The 22,468-nt window shown below is 45.6% G+C and overlaps 2 protein-coding genes across 2 annotated transcripts in view; both read right to left on the bottom strand.

The window, feature by feature from the left end:
* Positions 1-3,313: 3,313 nt before the first annotated feature.
* NFU1 (NFU1 iron-sulfur cluster scaffold) lies at positions 3,314-14,851 on the bottom strand. The gene is made up of 9 exons (XM_030463969.1): positions 14,775-14,851; positions 11,833-11,939; positions 11,039-11,174; positions 10,208-10,274; positions 9,393-9,507; positions 8,242-8,305; positions 5,788-5,962; positions 4,955-5,035; positions 3,314-4,135 (listed from the first exon to the last, which is right to left on the bottom strand). Exons 1-8 carry the CDS (start codon positions 14,819-14,821, stop codon positions 4,988-4,990), a joined length of 759 nt encoding a protein of 252 aa, XP_030319829.1. The 5' UTR covers positions 14,822-14,851; the 3' UTR covers positions 3,314-4,135; positions 4,955-4,987.
* Positions 14,852-16,975: 2,124 nt separating this feature from the next.
* The window catches only part of AAK1 (AP2 associated kinase 1), a 66,927-nt gene continuing 61,434 nt past the window's right edge, over positions 16,976-22,468 (bottom strand). The window contains 1 exon segment of the mRNA XM_030463968.1: positions 16,976-20,999. Within this exon segment, the coding sequence (XP_030319828.1) occupies positions 19,852-20,999 (1,148 nt within the window). The 3' untranslated portion in view covers positions 16,976-19,851.

The raw sequence follows: 22,468 nt of genomic DNA, 5'->3' as shown, positions 1-22,468 counted from the left end.
CAAACCCCGGGTTGGAGCCCCGCACCCCCCCCCGCAGGAGCCCGAGAGCCGCGGAGGGTTCGCGGTGCCCCGGGGGCTGTGCGGGGGGAGAGCAGCCCCGCCTCGGCACCGGCACCGGCTGGGAGCCCGAGCCTCGCCCGCAGGGATCCGCTCTGAGCCGGGTCCAAACTCAGGTGCTGGGTTAGACGGCACCGCCAGTCCTGTTCCCCACAACAGGGTGGGGATCTTCCCAGCTCCAGCAAGGAACGGATGGGATGGGGTGGGAAAGCCCTGGGAGATCCTCCAGCCCATCCCAGCACTGCCCAGGCCACCCCCACCCCATGTCCCTCATCCCCACATCCCCAGGCTCTGAAACCCCTCCAGGGATGATGGGGACTCCAGCCCTGCCCTGGGCAGCCTGGGCCAGGCCCTGACAACCCTTTCCAGGGAGAAATTCTTCCCCAGCTCCAACCTAAACCTCCCCTGGCACAACTTGAGTTGTGCCAAAAGTTCCTCTTGTCCCATCCCTTGTTCCTTGGGAGCAGAGCCCGACCCCCCTGGCTCCAACCTCCTCTCAGGGGGTTGCAGAGAGCCACAAGGTCTCCCCTCAGCCTCCTCTGCTCCAGGATCAACACCCCCAGGGCCCTCAGAAGACTTGGGCTCCAGACCTATCTTCTGCTTTCCCAACTGCTCTGTGACAGCACCCATCCAAAAGGAAGACAGAGAAACCATGCAGATGAATCTACAAAGCAATCTGGGAGAGGTTGAGAGAGCAGCGATGTACTTGTTCAGACAGCTTAGTTACACTGTCTACATGTAACTACCATGATCAAACACTGCTTGAAAAACTTAGTAATAAGTCTAAGGCTACAAAAAGACAGCAATCTCATCTAATGAGAAATGCTGTTCACTTAACTTTATCCTGATGCTGAAGTCAGCAAAGAGTCCAGAAAATAACCAACAATATTAAATATACTTTAAAAAATCCAAAAAAACAAACAACAGGGCAGGGGTAGATATTCAACTTGCTGCCAGAAGAACCCAGCTGAACACAAACAGAAGCAGGAAGGTCACCAATCTAACAAACATTAAAAGTTTGCAGCCCCCTCTGCTCTGGTTCAGAACCAAGGCAGGCCCTGCCCACAGCAGCCATAGGCAATCGAGCTGCTGGGTGCTCTGTTTCCCTCTCTCAGTTGTAAAGAAGCAGGAGCTGCCTTCAAACTCCCTTTTTCATCCCCACGTCCTTAATTCAAAAGCTGAATGCTGGGTGGCAGTGGAAGTTCACTTCCCCAGTGAGAAAAGAACTACTAACCCATCAAAAAGTGATCACCAAAACCACACAAACAGAAATGCTGCTCCCCTCAGCTCTGCACACTGTTCAGACTCTTACTGATCCATTAGACCCACTGGGTTCATCTGATGGTTTACTTCTATACTGGAGGTTTCTTTGCTGCCCTGCAGTAGGTACCAGTTCATAACTTCTTACTTGATGGAATTCATTAAAGTATTCACTACAATCCTAAAATACTTTGTGGCACTATCAGAATTATATATCCTAATTATAACAAGGGATGCCTCAGATCTGAAGGAGCATGAGCAGACTTTACAAACACTCCCAAAATACAGAGTTCATGTCAGCAGCACATCAAATCCCAAACTTAAATTAAATCTATACCATACTTGATGTAGATGCATCCCTCAAGCATGAGATGAGGCTAACTCACCCATCCACATGCCCTACTCTAGTGCAAGTTCCTCAGTTTTACAGACAGAAATTTAGCTCTTTGTAGCCAGTCTTGAAGAGGATATTTAATTTTTCCCCATAAAAATACTGTTTCATTCTGAGGTTTGCTGTAACTACGGTATGTAGTTTCACTACTATACATAGTTCATGTGGAACTTGCTGCCAGAGAAATATGAAAACAGTTTCCCTGAAATGTCTATTACACTTCAGCCTTTAGAATTAACAGAAAGTGTTCATGGTTGGGGAAAAAAAATACTCACTTCCTTCTTCTCTAAGCTCAACATACTTCACTTGAAATGGAAGTTCTGGCTACAACCCTGAATTTTAAATAGCTTGCACACTATCACTTCCTGGAAGAGTAGATTTTGTGATCCCTGATCTAAAGCATTTTGAATATTAACATCAGGCAGCATGAGCTATTTCCTTCTGCTACTATGTTAGAAGTACCTGCTCCAAACCCCCCTCCGTGAAGGCTGTGGCTGTCCATCCTCCACACCACACACTGGGGCTGATCAGCAGACTGCCTCACAGACAACCAGGATACTCCTCCTAGAAGCATGGAATGATCACATCCTGACAAAAAGCACATCTCCACCTGTGAAAAGTTACCAGATGACAAGAGTTTAGTTAGCTGTCATGAATTTTTCCTGTAAAATAAGAGTGCTAGAACAGTGCTTAGGCACCACGGACAGATTTTTGTTTTCTCTAAAATGGCTGAAACCAAAAATGGCTGAATGGCAGGCTGTAACTCTGTTATTCTTGCTGGGGCACAGATAAGTGCAAAGTACTTTTTTTTCTTTAAAATAAGAGCAGATAAATCTCAAGCAGTCACTGCTATTTTAAATGTACTAAGTGCAATTTAGAGAAAAACTTCAGTCAAAACCCCTGGCTGACCTGAGCCTTAAGGTACAGCAGTCTCCCAGCCCCCTGCCTGGAGAGCCCTTTTAAAAAAGAGGTGCAAGAACATCCCCTTACAGACCCCACTGCCTTGCAGGAGGCTGGCCACCTCATCAACTCCCAACCCAAACACCAAACAAATTCCCATCTGCCTCAGTGTCCCTGAATGCCAAAGGTTCTTTGGGTGAGTAGGGACTGTGACAGTATTAAGAGTTCATGGTCATTGTTACTACTGCAAATACACTTGGGGTTTGTTTTGTTCCCCAAGTGAGAACTAACACTTAACCCCCTTCCTCTGCTCTCTTTTATCCAGAGCTGGAGAGCAGTCCCCTTGCTTTATGCTGCAGAAATGCAACCACTGCCCTGAAAAGCTTGGTTTGTAGCTGGAGAGAACAGATAACAGAGGATGGGATGTGAGCATTACCTACTTCTTCTTCAGGAGAGAGCTCAAGGAACTTGAGGACGCACAGGATCCAATGCTGGACAGGGAATCTCTTCAGTCTCAAGATACTTCAGCTTCAGCAGACACAGACTTAACGTGGTCCTATTTGTACAAATCAGACCCTGGATTTTTAGGGCTACTGGGGTTATTTGTAGGGTTACTTATTTTTAATAAGTAGAGATGGCAGCAGAACTGGACCTTTAGGGTACCTGGCAGAGATCAGTGCTGAAGAACACAGACCGCATCTTTAAGAGAGAACTTTTATTTAACACACGAGGGCTACTTTGCTGTTTAGGTTTTGGCTTCTGTAGTTCACTAAATTGACAAATCAGGCCTAAAAAGCTCTATTTTTGAGAAACCAGAAACATTACTTGCCATTTTATGGTTTGCTGACAAAGAAGAACGTGGCAATAATGTTTGCAGAAGCTCTTTTGGATAGCCTAAGCCTACCTCCAGGGGAATTTTGTCATCAAGTGTATCTTGTAAGACCAGGCACTGCACACTCCATAACAAAGAAAACATGGTAATTTCAAATCAATTTCCAAATCCTGAGTGGGTAATTTAAATGACTGTAGGTTATTACTTGCTACAAAACCTGACAAAATACTTTGCTAAAATATGTATTTTCAAATTTCTAACAAGTATTATCATGTTTATGGCTGCACATGCTGATTTGCATGCTATAGAAAAGATTCTCCACTGACTTCATTGATCCTCCCTAGGGACTCAGTGGAATTACAGAGGCAAGGAGTATTAGAGGGGAACAGACTCCCAGATCCTTGCAGGCAGGGAGTACTGATGGAACCACAAACTCAGCTGGATTGTGGCAGCACAAAGAAGAAACAGTATTTCCGTCAGCAAAGTCATCTGGTAAAGCCAGGCACCAGGAAGAAATTAAGTCTTGCACACACAAGTAAACAGAAGCACTCACACAGCCTGATTTACGTATTTCAGCTGCAGCACAGTAAATATTTCTCTTCCTACAGTCTCTCAAACTGGAACGTGTCCTGCTCTGCCACGTCTTCCCTTGCTCTGCCAGGGCATCCAGGTTACACACACTGCACTCCCTGGCACTGCAGAAGGAGCAAACAGGATATGGCATAGGTAAACAGCTTTGTTTTCTCTGCTATCCTACAGTTGTAATCCATGCCCCTAAGCACTGCACATTTATCTTGATGCTGGAGTGTTATGTCAAGAAATAATCTGCAAGTTTAAACAGACCACTAATGCTGGCTGAGCAATTTTGCTTCTAAATAAGCTAATTAGTCTCCTTACTTACTAAAGCTGATAAGAATCACCAGCTTCTAACATCTGTTTTAAAAGATATTATTTTTATATCACCTATTTTTGCTGCTATTTTTTGCACAGTGGTAGTGAGCTAGAAGGTAACTTCACACAAGTGATGGCAATAATGTATCCTCTAAAATGAACAGCTGAAGTTATGGGTTATTTTTCACTCAAAAATTACACAAATCAAAAGCTGTTTAACAAGACTTGATAAAATCAACATTCCTCAATCTCCCAATTACAGAGCAAGAGCAGATAGCCCTGCAATCCCCATAAAAAGCTTTAGGGGAATAAACATTTCATATTTCTATTGCACAAAAAACAGCCAAAAAACCTGTCTTCCACCTTCTCTTCTATCTGGTCTTGAATGTTTTTGTACACAAGAACAATGGAGTAATTCATCAGTGTTTTTGAAGCCCATTGTTTTTTTTTAAGACATAATACAAAGTAGAGCAAAAGGATTCTTTGTTGAACACAGGGCATTTAATAAATTAGCAGACAAACTGTTTCAGCTGATGATACATTTCCACAGATATGATTGCAACTATTTTTCTGAAAAGAAAGGCAAATCTGGTTGTTACTCAGCCCCCAGATAGTTTACGTACAGCAAGATGCAAGTACTTGTGCTTCATGCTTGCTCAAGTAGAGTTTGCTTCTTTCTCCACGTCATCATCGTCGTCAACAACCTGTAATCAGATCCAGCAGAGCCCTAGGTAAACAGTTTAAACTCTCAAGCACGTGGGATTGCATAGAGAATTTATTACACTGAATCCCTGCTGGACCCAAGGAGAACAGCAATTATTCCACACTGCTGAATAATGGTCACATGAAAAAGGAAAACTTGCAATCAAAAATGCCAGGGGGAAACGTGGCTGAAGTAACAGGAGCTGGTCAGGTTACTACAAAGGCCTCTGGAACAATTGCTATAATGTATCAGAGTTTTCATCAGAAAGCAAAAGAATCTGCCAAAAGCTTGTCCCTTATTATCACACAAAGTCATCAAAGCACAAAGGCAACGATCCCTGGCAGACTCAGAGCATCCAGCTCCTCAACAGAAGAGGGACATGAGCTCACTGGAGAGAGCCCAGGGAGGGATCACCTCCCACAGCCTGCTGTCAACACTGCCTGCATCCAGCCTGGCTGCCACCAGCCACCTTTCCCACACAGGCAAAGGGATGGCTCAGGTTCCACGTGGCATCCAGCAGGTCCTTTTCTGCACAGCTGCTTTCCACCAGGCACTTCCCAGAGTATTTTGGTGCACAGGGTCAGGCAGGACTTTGCAGAGTCCTGGATCTTTTGCTAAGATACCGTGGCTTGAGAAAACTGCATCTACATGTCCTGTACTTTTGCTTGAACTGCCAACCTGTCCACGCTGGGAAGGGACAAAGATCTCCTCTGCCATTTAAAAGAAAGCAGCTATTACCTCTCAGCAACCCACCTGTTCCACGCCTTCTACCTCAGGGATGTAGAACTGGAGCATGTTCTGTATCCCATTCTTCAGGGTGATGATGGAACTGGGACAGCTGGTGCACGAACCCTGCAACTTCAGCTGCACAATCCCATCCTCAAAGCCTTTATAAATAACATCACCACCATCTTCTTGCACTGTGGGCCTGGTGGAACATGACACTCCATTTAGAGCAAGTACAGCTGAAATGTGTTTCCTTCCAGAAGTCTTGACTAAACTCAATTTAATATACACAAAGAACTGCCAGGATACAAGACCTACAGTCCCCTCTCTCTACAACCACCTGGTCTAAATTTCTAACAACTCACACTTCACTGAACCCTCTCACATTTGAGAGCTGCTGTTTGTCTGTAGGACATCAGGCAAGACAGATCTGCAATGAATGCAGCAGCTGTGAACAAATCACTGGAATTCTTGAGGTGAGGACAAGCACCTTAGAGCAGAGCTTGATTCAGCCTGTGAGGAAACTCCACTTTGCTGAGGTTCTCTCTCCACACATGATGATGATGATTGCCTCACCTGTCTGCCAGGTACAAGAGGGGGGTGTCCTACCACCTGTGCATCTGTTACCCACCTAGGGACAGTGAGAACAAGTCCTCAAGTGCTGCTATAAATGTGCAGTTCACCAGAGTGGACACAGAAGAAAGCTCCAATTGTACAAGAGCTGAATCCCACTAACCAGGGAAGAGACCAACATCTGGTAAAGTCACCTCCCAGCACATTAGCATTTCTGCAGCCTGGTCTCCTTTGGCAAGCAAATGCCCAACATTGTAACTTGTATCCCCATAGCAACATTTTTCCAGACCAAGCTAAAATCATCGTTACTCTTAACAGAAGCTCTTTATACTGATTTCCAAAATAACTCCTTTAGAACTACAGTCCTAGCAGAATAATCTATGAATCTGACACATTTATTAACAACTCACCATAGCACATTATCTCCATCCCAGAAAGCCAAAGAACATCACTAAAAATTTCTTCTCTCTTATTTGAAATGAACTCTTTTCCACACAGTATAGCACCTTTCAGATCTATATTCTCTTCATCTGGCACCTTCTGACAATTTCTCTGGACATATTCTTGATCAACTAAACAATAAATGCTCTCTCTGTACCAGTCTCTGTCAACTATCCTGCTACAACAAGTAGTAAGATACACTACACCCAATATTCTCATCAACAGCCTCTTGGCCCACCAAGACTTGCAGGGGGAAGGAAATGAAAGAAAAAAAATAATGGGGAAAAACAGAAATTTGGGTTAAAAATTCTGTGACCATTACAAAAAGCCACTGGGAGATCAAGGATTAACAGATCAGAGGGAGCTCCAATAACCACACACCCAGCACGAGCAGGGCCAAATGGCACTTCCATGCTTCTATACAACAGCATATTTGGGTTACACATTTCAACACTTAAGACATAAGCATGGGAAAAATGTCCCATCTTATTTTTTGCTTTTCTCCCTCTTTCTTTCAGGAAAATTAACCAGTACCATGTGTCAGTTGTGAGATAACCAGAATGATATTTTTAAATATCACTTTTAAAATTCAGTATTTAACTATATAAAAATTTAAATTAAAAAGCCCAAGTTCATCACAACTTCTGGGAAAACTAAATTGAATTCCATGATTCTGACCCACATATGAGTTTCTGGTTACTGAAATTTGTGGCCTGGGAAAGATGTCTCCATCAGACACCACAGCTTGAGAAACACACCGGGCATTTTTCCCTGCATCTGAAATGTCAGGTTGCTTATTCCTTTTGCTTTACTTTGGAAGGCAAGTAATGAGAAGGAAAATATACTTCAGGTAAACAGCACGAGCCACAGCCACTCTTGAGACTTCATTAGTTACCATCCATTTCTTAATTCAAGCTGTGTTAAAATATCAATAAAATTGCAACAGAATGCAAGGACAAAATTCAGTGAAGCCCACACAGTGAGGGAAGCCCACTAATAAATTTTCCTTTAGAATATAAGCTACTTCACAATACTTGGAAGAGAAGTACAAGTATAATTAAGACAGAGATTAATACAATAGAGGGAAAGCAGTTACTGTAAAAGCAAACATTGTAGTGTTTTGATTATTTAAAAATAACCTGGTCAAACAAAATGGACCTGTTTAAATGAATTACAGAGGGTAAGGTTCTACACTGTTCCAAAATCCCTCTGCAATAAGGACTCTTTATAGACTTCAAATAAGGACTCAATAAGGACACAGTCTGCTTGAACAAGAAACCTAGTCACCAACTTTTCAATTAGAGGAAGCAGAATTCTCACCTCTGGCCAGTTTCAAACTTTAAACCCTCATTTGAGATACACTGAACCACAAAATCACCCATCCTCAAAGAAAAATGTACTGTTCCCTAAATAAATCCCAAACCCAAGACTGACTCATTCTATCCAGCAGTGATGTTCAGAGTTTACCTTATTCTTGTGTCCAGCAGTTCTTTAATCATCAGTACAACTTCATCATCATCTTCTGATGCAGCTTGGGAAAAGAAGAATGTGCAAATCAGAACCTGAAGGGAATTCTGTTAGGATTACTGACACTGTGTATCCACTATGGCAAAATGGGTCAGTGCAAAAACAGCACTGAGGTGCCTGAAACCAAAAAGCAGAAGTCTTAATTTACACTATCTTTTTCTGCATTAGTCCCTATTTATATCCAAGACTTCAAATAAGAAAAGACAACAGTAGTGCCATCTTTTAGTGGAAGGAATAAGAAACACTCAGTAAGGATGCATAATATTAAGGCAGGGCCTTTAGAAGGGAAGTTTTAGCAACAGAAAGAAATGCAGCAGAACCATTCATGAATGTGTCTGGGTTTAGCAGCTTTGGATGAAATTCTAATTTCAGTGTCAGTCTCAAAGAAGTGTTTTTAAGAAACATTTTTTCCAATAAAATGACACCTATATTAATACTGAAACTAAAGGGAGACATAGTACAGCAGAGAGGAATTCAGTAAGTCACAGACTTCCTTAAAACACTGGAAAAAATATTTAAGTTTGTAATGTAGAAATGAGAAAAACAAGGCAAAATACTGTCCTGCAGTTAAACTCTAAGTCAGTCTCAATTACTTTCTATTATAGCTTGGAACAGACTTCCATTTTTTGCCCATTTAGGACCACAACCCTATCATTAAGGCAGGAACACTAAGCTTGGGTACTCTTTTTTGATTTAAGGAGGGAAACAGAAGCCTCTGCAGGTGCCCATACAGAAATCATATGCAGCAACACCCCCCAGCCTCCTAAACACTCAGTATTTGCAGGAGTATTTCACAGACACAAACTAGACCAGAAAACAGTGCCCATTGTCCAAACACAGAGCACAGCACAGCTGCTATGAAGAGGCACTCCTCCTGCCACAGCTTCATATTCAAGGCTCCATGTTAATAACTCTACTTTATACAGCACAGTGGTGCTTCTGCTATAACACACACGTTCTGCAAATTTTCTCCTCTGTCAACTTTAGCTGTTTTTACTTTAAATTCCCTCACTTGTTTTTCTGAGGTACAGGTGTCACAAAACCTGAACCTAAACACATTTACCAGCCCCTTCCCGCAGAGTTTGATTTACCTGTATCTGTCCTAGGTGCCTCATCAGTAACTACAGGTAAGCCTGAGGCAAAGAAATCCATTATAGTGGCATAAATATCTGGTTTCAGTAAGTTCCAATCCAGGTCTTCACTTTCCTGTGAGAATGAGAAGACAAAAGCACAGTAACAAAACCAGGATATCTGCTTCCTAATAATGGTGAGTTACACAGAAATGGTCTCTCATGTTTGCTGCATGGATTTTATTTCATAGTTTTGTCAAGTCCAGCTTCATTAAAACAGTTCACTAAGACTTTAGAATAGTCAACAGAAAGGTTTCCTTGGTTGCAAGCCAAGTGCTATTTAAATATTAGCTGAGAAGAGGTGAAAGTGTCCCAAATACATTATTTGACATACATTTTTACCAAACTGTTTCAGAGGCTCAAGATTATTTACTTCCATTTAATTTCAAGCCAAATTATCAAGCACTGAGTTGCCCTGTGCTCTTCACACAGCACGAGCAGAACTTCTTGGCTGCTACACAACACCTTATCTCTGCTGACACAGCTCCACACCTTGTGTAAACACAACGTAGCCTGCAACACCCTCCATCCCAGCCATGAGACCATTCTCATTTGGAAGAACATACAACTTGCCTAACCAACCTCTTCCCCACACATTTGTGATGAGGGTTGTTTACATTTATATTAAAAGCAGCTCCCTCTCTGCTGCTTCTGAACACTGCCACTGGTACTTCCACTGTGTGTGTCCAGGAGTCCAGGATCTTCTCCATGGCCATCTGCCAAGCAGCTGAACCTCAGCTCATCTCTTGGTACATTTGAGTCTTTGTTCTGCTTACCTTGGTGATTGTGATGAAGTCTGGTCCAAAGAAAACACTTTTAACTCCTTCAATTTTGAATAACTGCCTGTTAGCAAGACAAAAACAAAAATGGAAAATGCACACGTACACTTCAGGCAAACTCCTGAAGATTCATTTCATCTGTCACAAAAGAGAAGTTGTAGAATGCATTTCTACACAAAACTAAGCACTAAACCCAGGACCAGTAAGAGAAACACAGGAGTTTCTGCACCCACAGCTTATTAAGAGCCAGGAGATCCTGCTGTGAAGCAGTTGATGTCATAAAGCTGAACATATCTTGCAGGACTTGTCCAGAAGTGGTGTGAAAGTTTCTCTCTAGTTCTTCTTTGGGGGCAAAATTATATTGTGTGTAAAAAAAATCCATTTGATCAGCATCAAACCCAGCAGGTACCTCTTGTTTCATGCAGGACCAGTGCACATACAAGGACTGTTCCCTAAAGCAAGTTATTTAAATTAATTGAGCTCGTTAAAAACTGCCTTCAATTCTACTGCCATCAAGTAAGAGGATTAGTGCCAACTCCAAAAAGCTCCAACACACCAACTGACTTCATGAGCAACCTTCACATTTTCAGCCATTTGTGCAGCACATGAAAAATCTGAAGGTTTAGTAAAGGCTCTGGACTCATCAGGGCCAGAGGTCTCACTGGAGACGCAGCAACTGTTCAAGAATATGCATTTATAAAATACCCCTCAATCCAGCTGTATAAACTGGATCACAATGCATTCTGCTGTGATAAAGCTCTGAAAACATCACTTGTGGACACACAGCCCAACTGGTCCCCACACAGATTAGGATGGGTTTAATAATACCTTGCTAAAGGTGAGCAAAATGCTGCAGCTGGCGAGGAAAACTCCATGGTCCTGGACTCCAGCACTTCCTTCCCTGGAATAAACTTCAAACTATTTGGATTTGGTGTGTCCTGAGTTTGAATAAACATGCCTCTTACTGGAAACCCAAAAAGAACAAGAAGAAGACAAATAATGTAATCAAGCCTAAGTAGCTTAAATGAAAGTCAAGGAGCCTGATAATACAGCCAAGAGCAGGGTGATCACTGCACTAGAGCAAACAGCAGCTGGTGCAGCAAAGGCTCTTTAAAAACACAATGCAGAGGGTGCCTTGAAAGCCTCCAGACTAACACAAAGACTGATAAAGACAGGCACATTATCACAGAAACATGAGGCGTCTTGGCTTCTGCTAACTTTTATTAAACTTATATATATATTTTATATATATATTTATGTAACTTTTATTAAAAAGCATCCTACTGCAAGAGCATCAAACCACATGGCCAGCACCATCCTCACTTTTTACTGAAGGACAAGAGATGCCACCTTCATTTCTCTGTTGTGTTTTAGGTTTTTTATTTATGATCCTCAAATGCTGCCAACTCCCTCTTCCAGCATAGAAAAAGCACGTACAATCAAGAACATCATGAGCCATCTACATCTTATCCCCAAGCTCCAAATGGCACTAGCACACTTGGTAAAAACCACCAAGGAAATGTTATCACACTGATTTCAGAAGGAAGAGCAGATTTTCATTATTACCACAAGACACAGAAACTCACAATGCACTCATAAATGCATTTTTCACTATTATTTACCTGCATTATGCCATACTGCAGATGGAAGAACTGGTTTCTTTTGAGCAAGGTGGTGGAAAGACTGTGGAGCTGTCAAATTCTGATCTTTTAACACCGTACGACAGACCCTAGAGAAAAAGTATTTTAGTAGCAATTTCCCAATCACAAGTTGTGCACTACCCCACAGAAAGAAGGACTTGACATGCTTCTAGCAACCCCAGAACTCAGCATGACACTCACCTGCCTTAACCTCAGGTACATAGCACTCTCACAGGCTAGATCACAAAAATGTCCCTTAATTTTTCCCCTTTCCAGTGTTCCTTCTCTCTCATTTCATTAAAAAATAGATGTAGCTCTCCAACTTTAGCCACCAAAAAAATTAATCCAGACTCCTGCACATTCATCAAACACAGACAAATCCCCCCTTACTTAACTATAACAGAAGGGAACTTTTACCAGTCTCACCCTAAGGGAGGCCTTTTGTCTTTCTTTGGACAGCTGTGAGCACCTCAACTCTGGTTTGGGCTAAATACCTGATTTTCAAAAGATTACAAACAGCTGAGATTAACCTGACCCCAAGCACCTGAGGCTAAACCAAGGGCAAAATTCACTCCTCAACTTGTGGGTTCACTGCTCAAACATAAGGCTCTTCTTTATGACTCTTAGAAGACACAAGACAGCTAAAAAGGAAATCCGACAGCTACTCTTACACAATTCTCACAATAAGGAAACACCAGGACAATATTTGGATAAGAGATCAAAACTCTATCAGCTACATGTACCAAGCCACAACTCGCCCCTGCCTACCTCTTTGCATTTCTTCTCTTTGGGGAATGAAGAAATTCAGTCCATTCCTGTACAAGTGCTGCTTCAGAACTAAACCAGACCAGATAAAAGGAGGCCCTGCTCCATACTGGCCATGTAACTCACACTAACAGTCAAAACAGGGGGGTGTCATCTGCACAGATGAAATCTCAAGGGAGGAGAGCAGAAGGAAAACAAGAAAAAAAAATCAAGAGAAGAAAGTAAGGTGTAGTGTTGGAGCTGTAGGCCTAACTTTCTGATGTGTAAATACCTGCTGGCACATCTGATTTCTGTAAGAGTGTGACAGCCAAGTGTAGCCAGGTATTTCAGAGCAAAGTGAAAAACAGGAAAACGTAACCAAAATCCACCTCGCATCTAGCACAGATAAATATTACATATCAAGGATTAATTAATAACCATTTTCTCTTCTCCTTATCAAGGACAAAGCAGGGAAAGCAGGTAAATTAAATAAATTCCATCTGCAGGGGCTGTTACTAAAAGATGAGGCTGATCTGTAAGTCAGAACAGAAGCACTATACCTGGGCCCAGGTTCCTCAAAGATGAGAGGAGAAAAGATCTCCTGAAATTGACCTCCCTGCTGCAACACAACTCATGCTATTTCCTATTTTTACAGTCTTGATAACAGGGTTAAGAGATATTTGAGGAAAGTCTACCTAGAAATAAGTTCTGCTTTCCTCCTTTACCTTTGGGCAGTTCAGATTATTGCCCATTTTATACTCCACCAAGCACAGGGCCAGGTTTGCCCATCACCACGTGGTCCTTCGAATTCTCCCTTTATTGCACAACCACAGACACAGGTCAGTTCCTTCACAGCTTGGCCCTGGGAGATACCGTGCAACTTCTTGTTGCAGCGTAGGAAGAGAGGGGGGGGATTCACCCCTCATTGGGTGTTCCTAAGCACACCTCGGGAGGAATTACCCCCCGATGCAGGGCCCTGAGCACACCCGGAGGGAATTCCTGCCCATGACTCCCGGCTGTGCGAACTGGGTGAGGAGCAGTGCCCCAGGGGTGAGGAGCAGTGCCTCAGGGATGAGGGGCAGTGCCTCAGGGGTGAGGAGCAGTGCCCCAGGGGTGAGGAGCAGTGCCTCAGGGGTGAGGAGCAGTGCCTCAGGGGTGAGGAGCAGTGGCTCAGGGATGAGGAGCAGTGCCTCAGGGGTGAGGAGCAGTGCCCCAGGGATGAGGGGCAGTGCCTCAGGGATGAGGGGCAGTGGCTCAGGGATGAGGGGCAGTGCCTCAGGGATGAGGGGCAGTGCCTCAGGGGTGAGGAGCAGTGGCTCAGGGATGAGGAGCAGTGCCTCAGGGGTGAGGGGCAGTGGCTCAGGGGTGAGGAGCAGTGCCTCAGGGGTGAGGAGCAGTGCCTCAGGGGTGAGGAGCAGTGCCTCAGGGGTGAGGAGCAGTGGCTCAGGGGTGAGGAGCAGTGCCTCAGGGGTGAGGAGCAGTGGCTCAGGGGTGAGGAGCAGTGGCTCAGGGGTGAGGAGCAGTGCCTCAGGGGTGAGGGGCAGTGCCTCAGGGATGAGGGGCAGTGCCTCAGGGATGAGGGGCAGTGCCTCAGGGGTGAGGAGCAGTGCCTCAGGGATGAGGAGCAGTGCCTCAGGGGTGAGGAGCAGTGCCTCAGGGGTGAGGGGCAGTGCCTCAGGGGTGAGGGGCAGTGCCTCAGGGGTGAGGGGCAGTGCCTCAGGGGTGAGGAGCAGTGCCTCAGGGGTGAGGAGCAGTGCCTCAGGGGGGTGAAGGGCAGTGCCTCAGGGGGGTGAGGAGCAATTAGTTCCTCAGGGATAAGGAGCAGTGCCTCAGCGGGGTGAGCAGGAGTGAGGGGCAGTGCCTCAGGGGTGACCGCTCCTTCAGGGGAAGGCCCTCAGCCCCGGTGTGCCGGGGGCAATTAACACCTCGCTATTGTAATGGGGTTGGGGGAAAGAACAGACCCTTTCAGCACCGAGAAGGAGGAAATAACTTCCCCCCTCCTCCACCCTGCTGCGACAGGGAAGAGCGAAAAGCGCTCGGCCCGGGCCCTGAATGTCGCGTCACCGATACGACCACCCCACGGGGAAAAGACTGTAGGGTGGGATCCCTCCGCTCCAAAGCCAGGCTCCCTCTTCCGGGAGGAGGCAGCCAGGAGCCGAGGGAGCCCCGCGCTCACCTACCGGGCGCACAGCCCCGCAGCCGCCCCGACCCAGCGCGCAGCCGCCATCTTGGCTCCCTCAGCCCAACACCGCCCCGCCCCGCCCCGCGACAGGAGGCGCCGCGACCCCTGGCGGCAGCGAGCGGGAACGGCGGGAACGGCGCGAGCCGCGTCCTTCAGTCCCCTGAGGGGAAGGGAAGGGAAATGGCTGAGAAGAGAAGAGAAGGGAAGGGAAGAGAAGAGAAGGGAAGGGAAGGGAAGGGAAGGGAAGGGAAGGGAAGGGAAGGGAAATAGGGAAGGGAAGGGAAGGGAAGGGAAGGGAAGGGAAGGGAAGGGAAGGGAAGGGAAGGGAAGGGAAGGGAAGGGAAGGGAAGGGAAGGGAAGGGAAGGGAAGGGAAGGGAAGGGAAGGGAAGGGAAGGGAAGGGAAGGGAAGGGAAGGGAAGGGAAGGGAAGGGAAGGGAAGGGAAGGGAAGGGAAGGGGAGGGGAGGGAAGGGGAGGGAAGGGGAGGGGAGGGAAGGGGAGGGAAGGGGAGGGGAGGGGAGGGAAGGAGAAAGGGGAAAGGATGCTCTGCACCGCCCCCCCCTAAAAAAACCCCAAGCCACCGGCACCTAAAAGTAATTTTTTTTTTTTTTAATATAGGTACTTTCATCTTGAAGAGCAGATTTAGATTGGATGTCAGGAAAAGGTTCTTTACCACAAGGGGAGTGGAAAAACAGAACAAGTTGCCCAGGGAGGTGGTTGAGGCTTCATCCCTGGGGATGTTCAAGGTGAGGCTTGAGGAGGCTTTGAGCAGCCTGATCTGGTGAGGGTGTCGCTGATACTGCAGGGGTTGGACTGGGTGAGCTTTAGAGGTCCCCTCCAACACATCTTATTCTATGATTCTGTAATTCTGTGATTCTTACCCTTGCAGTGCATTCCCGGGGGATGAGGTCTCACTGACCATGCCCCAGCTGCTGGTGTCCTTTTGTCACCCTCATTACGGGTTACCACCGAAAACACTGCTTTTACCATTAAAGCACCAAAAAAAAAAAAACACCACAAACCCCCCCCCAAAAGTTGACAGACCCAGAGTTTGGTACCTTATCAGGAAGAACTAATTAAAACCCCAAAGCTTTGTGTCCAGAAAAAAATATTTTGCACAGAGGAGGGGGAAAGGAATCCACAGTAGAGAAGATATATTGTAACCAGATACAGTTTTAATAAAATGTACATAAGTTTACAACTCAAACATTTCTTCATTGTGATTACCAGAAACACAGATGATCACACCCGGAGTGCAAACCTTGACTCCATCAGATCTGCAAGTCAGAGGTATTTCCAAAACCGCCAAGAATTTCCTTAATGACATCGCGGTGCAAACAGAACACTGCTCTTAGGACACGAGTCACAGATTGTTTGTCACATTTAGTGGAGACCAGGGATGCTCCCAGCACTGGCTCCATGCAGAAACAAGGGAGTTTTCTTTCACTGCCCGACCCAGTGTGTAGGGATGCTCCACCAGCTGTATCCTCCAGCACACCAAGCACTCTGCCCTCCCCAACCCTGCCTGCAACTGTTTCTCCATTTGATGGGAAGGGAGCAGGAACAAGTGGATCACCATCATCCCTCTACCTTCATAGGGGAGCATTTCTAGGTGTGTGTGACAGTATTTCCCTATCTACAATGGCAGCCATAGGCCGTGGCTTATTTATAGGAACATTAACACAGCTGATCAGGTTTCAGGAATGTGTTTCACCACTGGAACAAGATTTCACTGTCAAGATGCTACTGTAAAAATGCTTTGGAGTCTCTCAGTGTATTGCAAGGCCTTGATTTAACACTCTGAGGAAAACAAAAAAATACCCACAAAAATTCAACTCCCCAACACAAGAGTCTTTGGTGGAAGCTGAGTTAAAGTAGCCCATTACCACTTTGGAGTGACTGCGAGTTCAGCAGGTTGAGCAGATCTTCAGGCTTGTTGAAATCCCACTGAGCTTCAGGTGCTGTGTGTCACAACTGCTTATGTTTGATGAGCTTAACATCACCCGTGTGCTCCATGCAGTGTATGACCAGTGCTGAGCTGGCTGGCAGGGTGAGGAGAGATGGGGAAAGGCCCCAAAATACTGCAGCAGGCTGCAGAAAGTGCAGGTTAACAGCAGGGCAGCTGGGCCCATTCCGTGCACTGTACAAAGGTGGCAGTGAGGCACAGAGAGCCAACTGCCTTATTTATTTATTAATTTTTTTCATGCAGACACTGTTTAATCACTTTGAAGAGAGACTTCTGGTGTATTCAAGCAGAAGTTGGCAATGGGTATGAACCAGTCCTTTCCCAGCACAAATCTGAGATTGTCACAGGGCTGCAGCGATACCTGTGGCTCTCTGAGCAGGAGGACCCTAGGCAGTGAGCAGAATTTACTACAGCTCTAAAAAAAAGAGATGAAACCAGTGGTACTGTTCAGAAAACTGACTGCACTGAGGCTGTACCAGTCTTAAGATCACCAGCTGTCTGGCAAGGAAAGCATTAGCATTATTCTAAATTCATTAAAAAAACAGTAAGCTTCAGAGACCATGGAAATGGAATTTCCACTTACAATTCATGGTGCTGAAACTGCAATCCTGGCAGTGCAGGAGCAGGAGGAACACAGGCTGGAAATGAGAAGGCTATTAGACTAACTGGCATTGAAATTCAGTTTTCTGACCATAACCAAAAGTCCCATTACTTCAATGGTCACAGGCAGAGATTCAAACAAGCTGCCTCCAGCCCTGAAAAGAGATTTTAAACCATTTAACCACTGGGTGCATGCTGGCAGGATCATTAGCTCCTGGGGCATGGTGAGCTTGCTTTTTGTGTAAAGTGCTTGAAGAAAATAAAAGCTGCCAAAATGCTCACTGGAAATTCACCCTGACCAGACCTGAGCCAGGGCTGTAAACACCCTGCACACCTCACTGTGTTTTCCTTTCTCCTTGGCTGGGCAGCAAGGTCTGACCCAGCAGCTCACCTCTGCCTCATCAACACCAACACACTCCTGAGAGAAAGAGGCTCCAGCCAAAGCATGAAGGGGAACAGGCAAATCCTAATCCAGCCCTGGACATGGTATTGAAAGAAGTTTCACAAAATTATCCAAAAGCAATTTTTCAAGTAAAAATGAAGGAAAAGAAGGATAATCTGAATCCAGTTAGCAGAGGCAATACCTTGGATCTACTTATTTATTCCATGTTACCTGCTTGCTCCAGTGAAGCACCCTTCCTGTTCCCTGCATGGCCAAGGCCTGACCTCTCTTCCAGCTGGAGCAAATTTAACAGCTTGAGGTCAGGTTCAGCCTCCTGGCTGCAAGCATGGCCAGAGCACAGGCTGTATGCTGAAATAAATCCAGGCCCTCGTGCTCAGTCCCTTGAATTCACAGTTTCCCATCATAGTAATTCCCAGCATCCCTCCCTGATCCAATCCAGCAGTAACTGCCTTGGTTGGAGGGGGATATATCTAAAACAAAACCAACAACTGCATTTAAACAAAAAACTCACTGACAACAAAACACAGCAACCAACAACTTCAGCTTTGTTGAAGGAATATCTCAAGGGAAACCCAGAAATTTCTTTACAGTACTTCTGGTTTCAAGAGGTGGTGATGGAGGGCAGAAAACCCCTAAACCACCAGTATGCACCAGTATTATCTAGAGTGTAGCAGAGCAGGGCAGAAGGTTCCCAGCTCCAAAACCACCCCTGACCTGGGCTCATCAAACCTCTATCTGCCAGCAACTGGGCTGTGCAAGCCAACGGAGCCTCCTTGCTTTCCAGAATTCTCCATCTTCACCCTAGGGCTGTAAGGTTCTGCTCTTATCTCTGTCTTATATTCCCAAAGAAAGGGGAGCAGAGTCTGCTTCATTTCTGCCCAGCTGCCAGCCCAGGCAATTCTTCCTCCAAACACTCTGCTGGGATTCACTACATCAGTGACTGAACAGCCAATAATAAGTGGGAATAAAGAAGAAAGCAGATTTTTTTTTTTTAAGTAGAGCAAACATTATCAAAGGAGTGTGACTGGATTTTGTTTAGGTTCATCCCTAACCAACAGGAAAACAGAAAGGCAGAACTTATAAAACCTGGAGTCAAATCCTGTTAGCACAAGTCACTCTAACCAGACTGCAGCCACGCCAATGCTGAGTTACACCAAATGAGGTATGTAGATCAGGACAGCTATTGAGTTGTTTGCATATTAAGTGTTTGTTTTTTTCCACTAGGCGTATTTTTAATACTGTAAAAATGCACAGCTCTCTCCTTCACAACACCTTAAGATAATTTCTGGATCCTACACTTTGGCATAAACCAGACTGGAAATACATGGGTACAACTGAACGCTTTGCTTGATCAGTCCATCTTCCAACAGCAGCAGTGACAGCCTCACAGATTGCTTTGCCAAGCTCATCCACCTCAGAATTTGCAGGACAAGTGACTGAAGGCTCTGTGAGTCCTTCCACCAACCCCTCCAGGCTCCCCCTCAAGCCACACACCCCAGCAAGCAGAGAGCTCTGCTCACACCTGGTACCAGACATGTCCTGCTGGGCTCTCACTCATGCACAAAACCTGCAAACACCCAACAAAACCACTCTGGAGCCACAGCTGCCAAGTTTGCCCACAGGAATACACAAGCTCGCTCTCTTCCACAAGTCCCCACTGAGAGGAATTGCAATAAGCCTTTAAACCTGTGAAATTCCTTCCTTTCCAGAGCACTAGCAAGTCCTGCTTGACTTGCTCTGTAATTAATAAACCTTTTCATTCATCTTATAATGCATTTCCCCAGACAGGACCAGAAAATATGGAATATTATTGGTTTGGAAAAGCATCTAAAAAATAAATGAGAGAGGAAGACAGTGAGAGGTGGAAGGTTAGAAGCAACTGAAAAGGATATGAAGATCCTGAGGGCCAGGGCGTTCAGACTAACTGACATAACTTAAAATGGTTCAACTATATCACTGCAAATAGAGTTCTGACCAAAAAAATAATAATTACTTTTATATATATATATATATATATATATTGCTATGTCACTGATTTTCAACTAAGAGGTTCAAGGTCCTGTGAGAGGTGGTCTGAGGGGAAGCACACCTCCCAGCTCACAGCAGATTAAGGCTTTTGCTTTCCTGCTTTGGAAGGGAAGGGTGCTGAGGCAAACGGGTCCCCGCCGGGCGGCTCCGTAGTCCTGGAAGGCAGAGGGGCAACAGAGACAGATCCTGCTATTGCCTGTCTGTTGGTCTGAGAAACCACCTTGTAAGCAGCTATGGGCTTGACTTCCAGACCCTGCCCATCTTCTGGACTGTAGTGACGGGAGTATTTTGAGAGGGATTGTGGACGGAAAGGTTTGTTTAGCACAGAGCCCAGCACGGGCTCCTGCGGCACCACGGCCCCTCCAGGGCTTCTCTCGCCGGGCTCCTGCAGCACTCCTGGGGAAGGGACATTCTCCTGAGTCTCCACAGCTCTGACAGGAGAGGGATGAAGATTGCTTGGCTGAGTAAACCCAGCAGAGGGATACGGAGATCTCACCGAGGCTGTGGACCCACACATGGCTGAATCCAGGCTTGGGAACACGGGGTTAGCTCTGTGTTGGACATCAACTCCCTGGCTTGGGAAAAGAGGTGGTGCAAATGGTTCCTTAGACACACTATGGGAAGTCAACTCTTCCATGCTTTTCTTTTTAGTGAAAGGGGCTCTCAGAAATACATCTGCTTCTTCTGGATGTCTACAAGCCACCTTGCCCTTGGAGATAAAAGGAGCTTTGGTAAAGACATCCCCCTCATCAGGCACTTTTCTTGAGCTTCGGAAAGGAGCTGTGGCAAAAACATCTGGTTCATTAAAAACCTCCCCGGTGTGCAACTGAAAAGCAGGGAACAGCATCTCCCCTGCTCGAGTCTGGGCAGGCTGGGAGTGGGGATCTTCTTTGGAGGCCTCGTGTCTTTCCCTGGGTGCAGACTGCAGGAACCCTGTGCACAACTTGGAGCTTTCCTCCTCCTCTTCTGAATCCATCAGTAAAGGCCTCGACCCACTACAATCCAAAATATCTCCTTCATGGTCTGTCCCCTCTCCTTCACTGCTGTAAAAGGAGCTGTTGCTTGAAGGACCATCTCTTGTCAAGTAGTCTGACTCTGAGTTGTGCTGTGTTTTCACCTCCAGTACCTCAGACCGACCCTTGTAGACAGCAAGTCCATCACTGCCAGGAGGGCCTTTACAGAGCTCCAGACCTACAGCTGGGAACAGGGCTGGATCCCTTGGCAGACCTAAAAATGCAAGGGAAGAGTGTTACTCAACAAGCTCCATCTCCCTGGTTATCAATAAGAATGAAAGGAGATGTCATGCTGTTCAGGATTAAACCACCATCACGCATGGAAAATGGGAAGGAGAGGGATGGCAAATAAAAGAAAATAAAAATGCCAGGGAAGGTATTTACAACACAAACTGACACACAAACTCAGCACTGCCTCACAGCTTGGGGACACTACAGGTACCAGTTTCCAGAAAGAGGGGAGAAGACGTTTGACACACAAATGGGCACACCCAGCACTCTCTCAGCACCATTCCACAAGGTTTTTCTCTGCCACCCACAACGACAGCCACCACCAGAGAGCTTTTCACTTCATAATGCTGCTGCCTGGAGTGAGGCACCAGCAAACAGATGGCTTTTGTCATTTCAGTCTCCACTGTTGCTTAATGACTGCCCTGTGAGCAGACACAGAGCTTGGTGCAGCCTCCGTGTCTCTGAGCCATCCCACGGATACGTGGAGTTACACCCAGGCATGTACAATACACAGGGATGCTCTACAACCCACTCAACATGCACGTTTCAAAGGATGCAGGTCAGCCTATGGCTTTTAACGACTCCTGGTAACTATAGCAGCATTATTTTAAACCACTGCAAATCAAATGAGTTTACACAATCCATACCACGACTTAAAATCAAGTATTTAACATAAGTATATGATCTGGCTTGCTTCTGTGTTAGTGTAATGAGACAGTGCAGGGACGGGCTTGCTGTCCTGCTCTTCTCCAGTGACAAGAGCCCAGGATGGGGTTGGTTTTGGCCTTACAAGTGACACAGACAGAACAGAAGATGTCTTACCTTCAAAGAACTATTGGAGGTTGGGAGTATGTCATTGGGCTCATGTTAGCAAGAGGATAGGAAAAAGGCAAGTGAAAACTAAGCAGTATGAATTGCAGAAAGAACAAGGGGGGTGAGGAGGTTGGTATCTATCAAGTGATGGACAAGGTACTGACAACTCACCCTGCTGTGACAAAACATTGCATCCAAACTCTGCCCAGGTGAATTGTTCACCTCTGCACACCCATCCCAGCCCACAAAGCACCATTTCTCCATCAATGTCTGCAAGTTAATCCATCCTCAGGCACTTCTCACCATTAAAAACACAGCAGGCATTCATTAGGCATCAAAATCAGTATTTATTGGGAAACGATTCATTCAGATACATCACACTGCTGAGTGGGGACAGTGTAGATATGTGAACATTGCATAAATTACTCTACAAAAATACTATCTTTCTTTCCTGAAGCCTATGTTGTCAGCAATGATATAACCTTAGATATGAGCTGCAAATCTCTGATTGCAGGAACAGCACAGCTATGGGGTGTGTTCCTCCAGGAGGCTGGGTACACATTTACCAGGTGTTAGTGTCAGATTTTGTGAGTACAGGCTGAAGCAAGACTGGCTGCCACATCACCCAAATGCCTCTGA

The sequence above is a fragment of the Calypte anna genome, chromosome 22 (assembly GCF_003957555.1).
Source record: "Calypte anna isolate BGI_N300 chromosome 22, bCalAnn1_v1.p, whole genome shotgun sequence".
Classification (NCBI taxonomy): Eukaryota; Metazoa; Chordata; class Aves; order Apodiformes; family Trochilidae; genus Calypte; species Calypte anna.
This window is presented reverse-complemented; position numbering and strand designations above follow the sequence as displayed.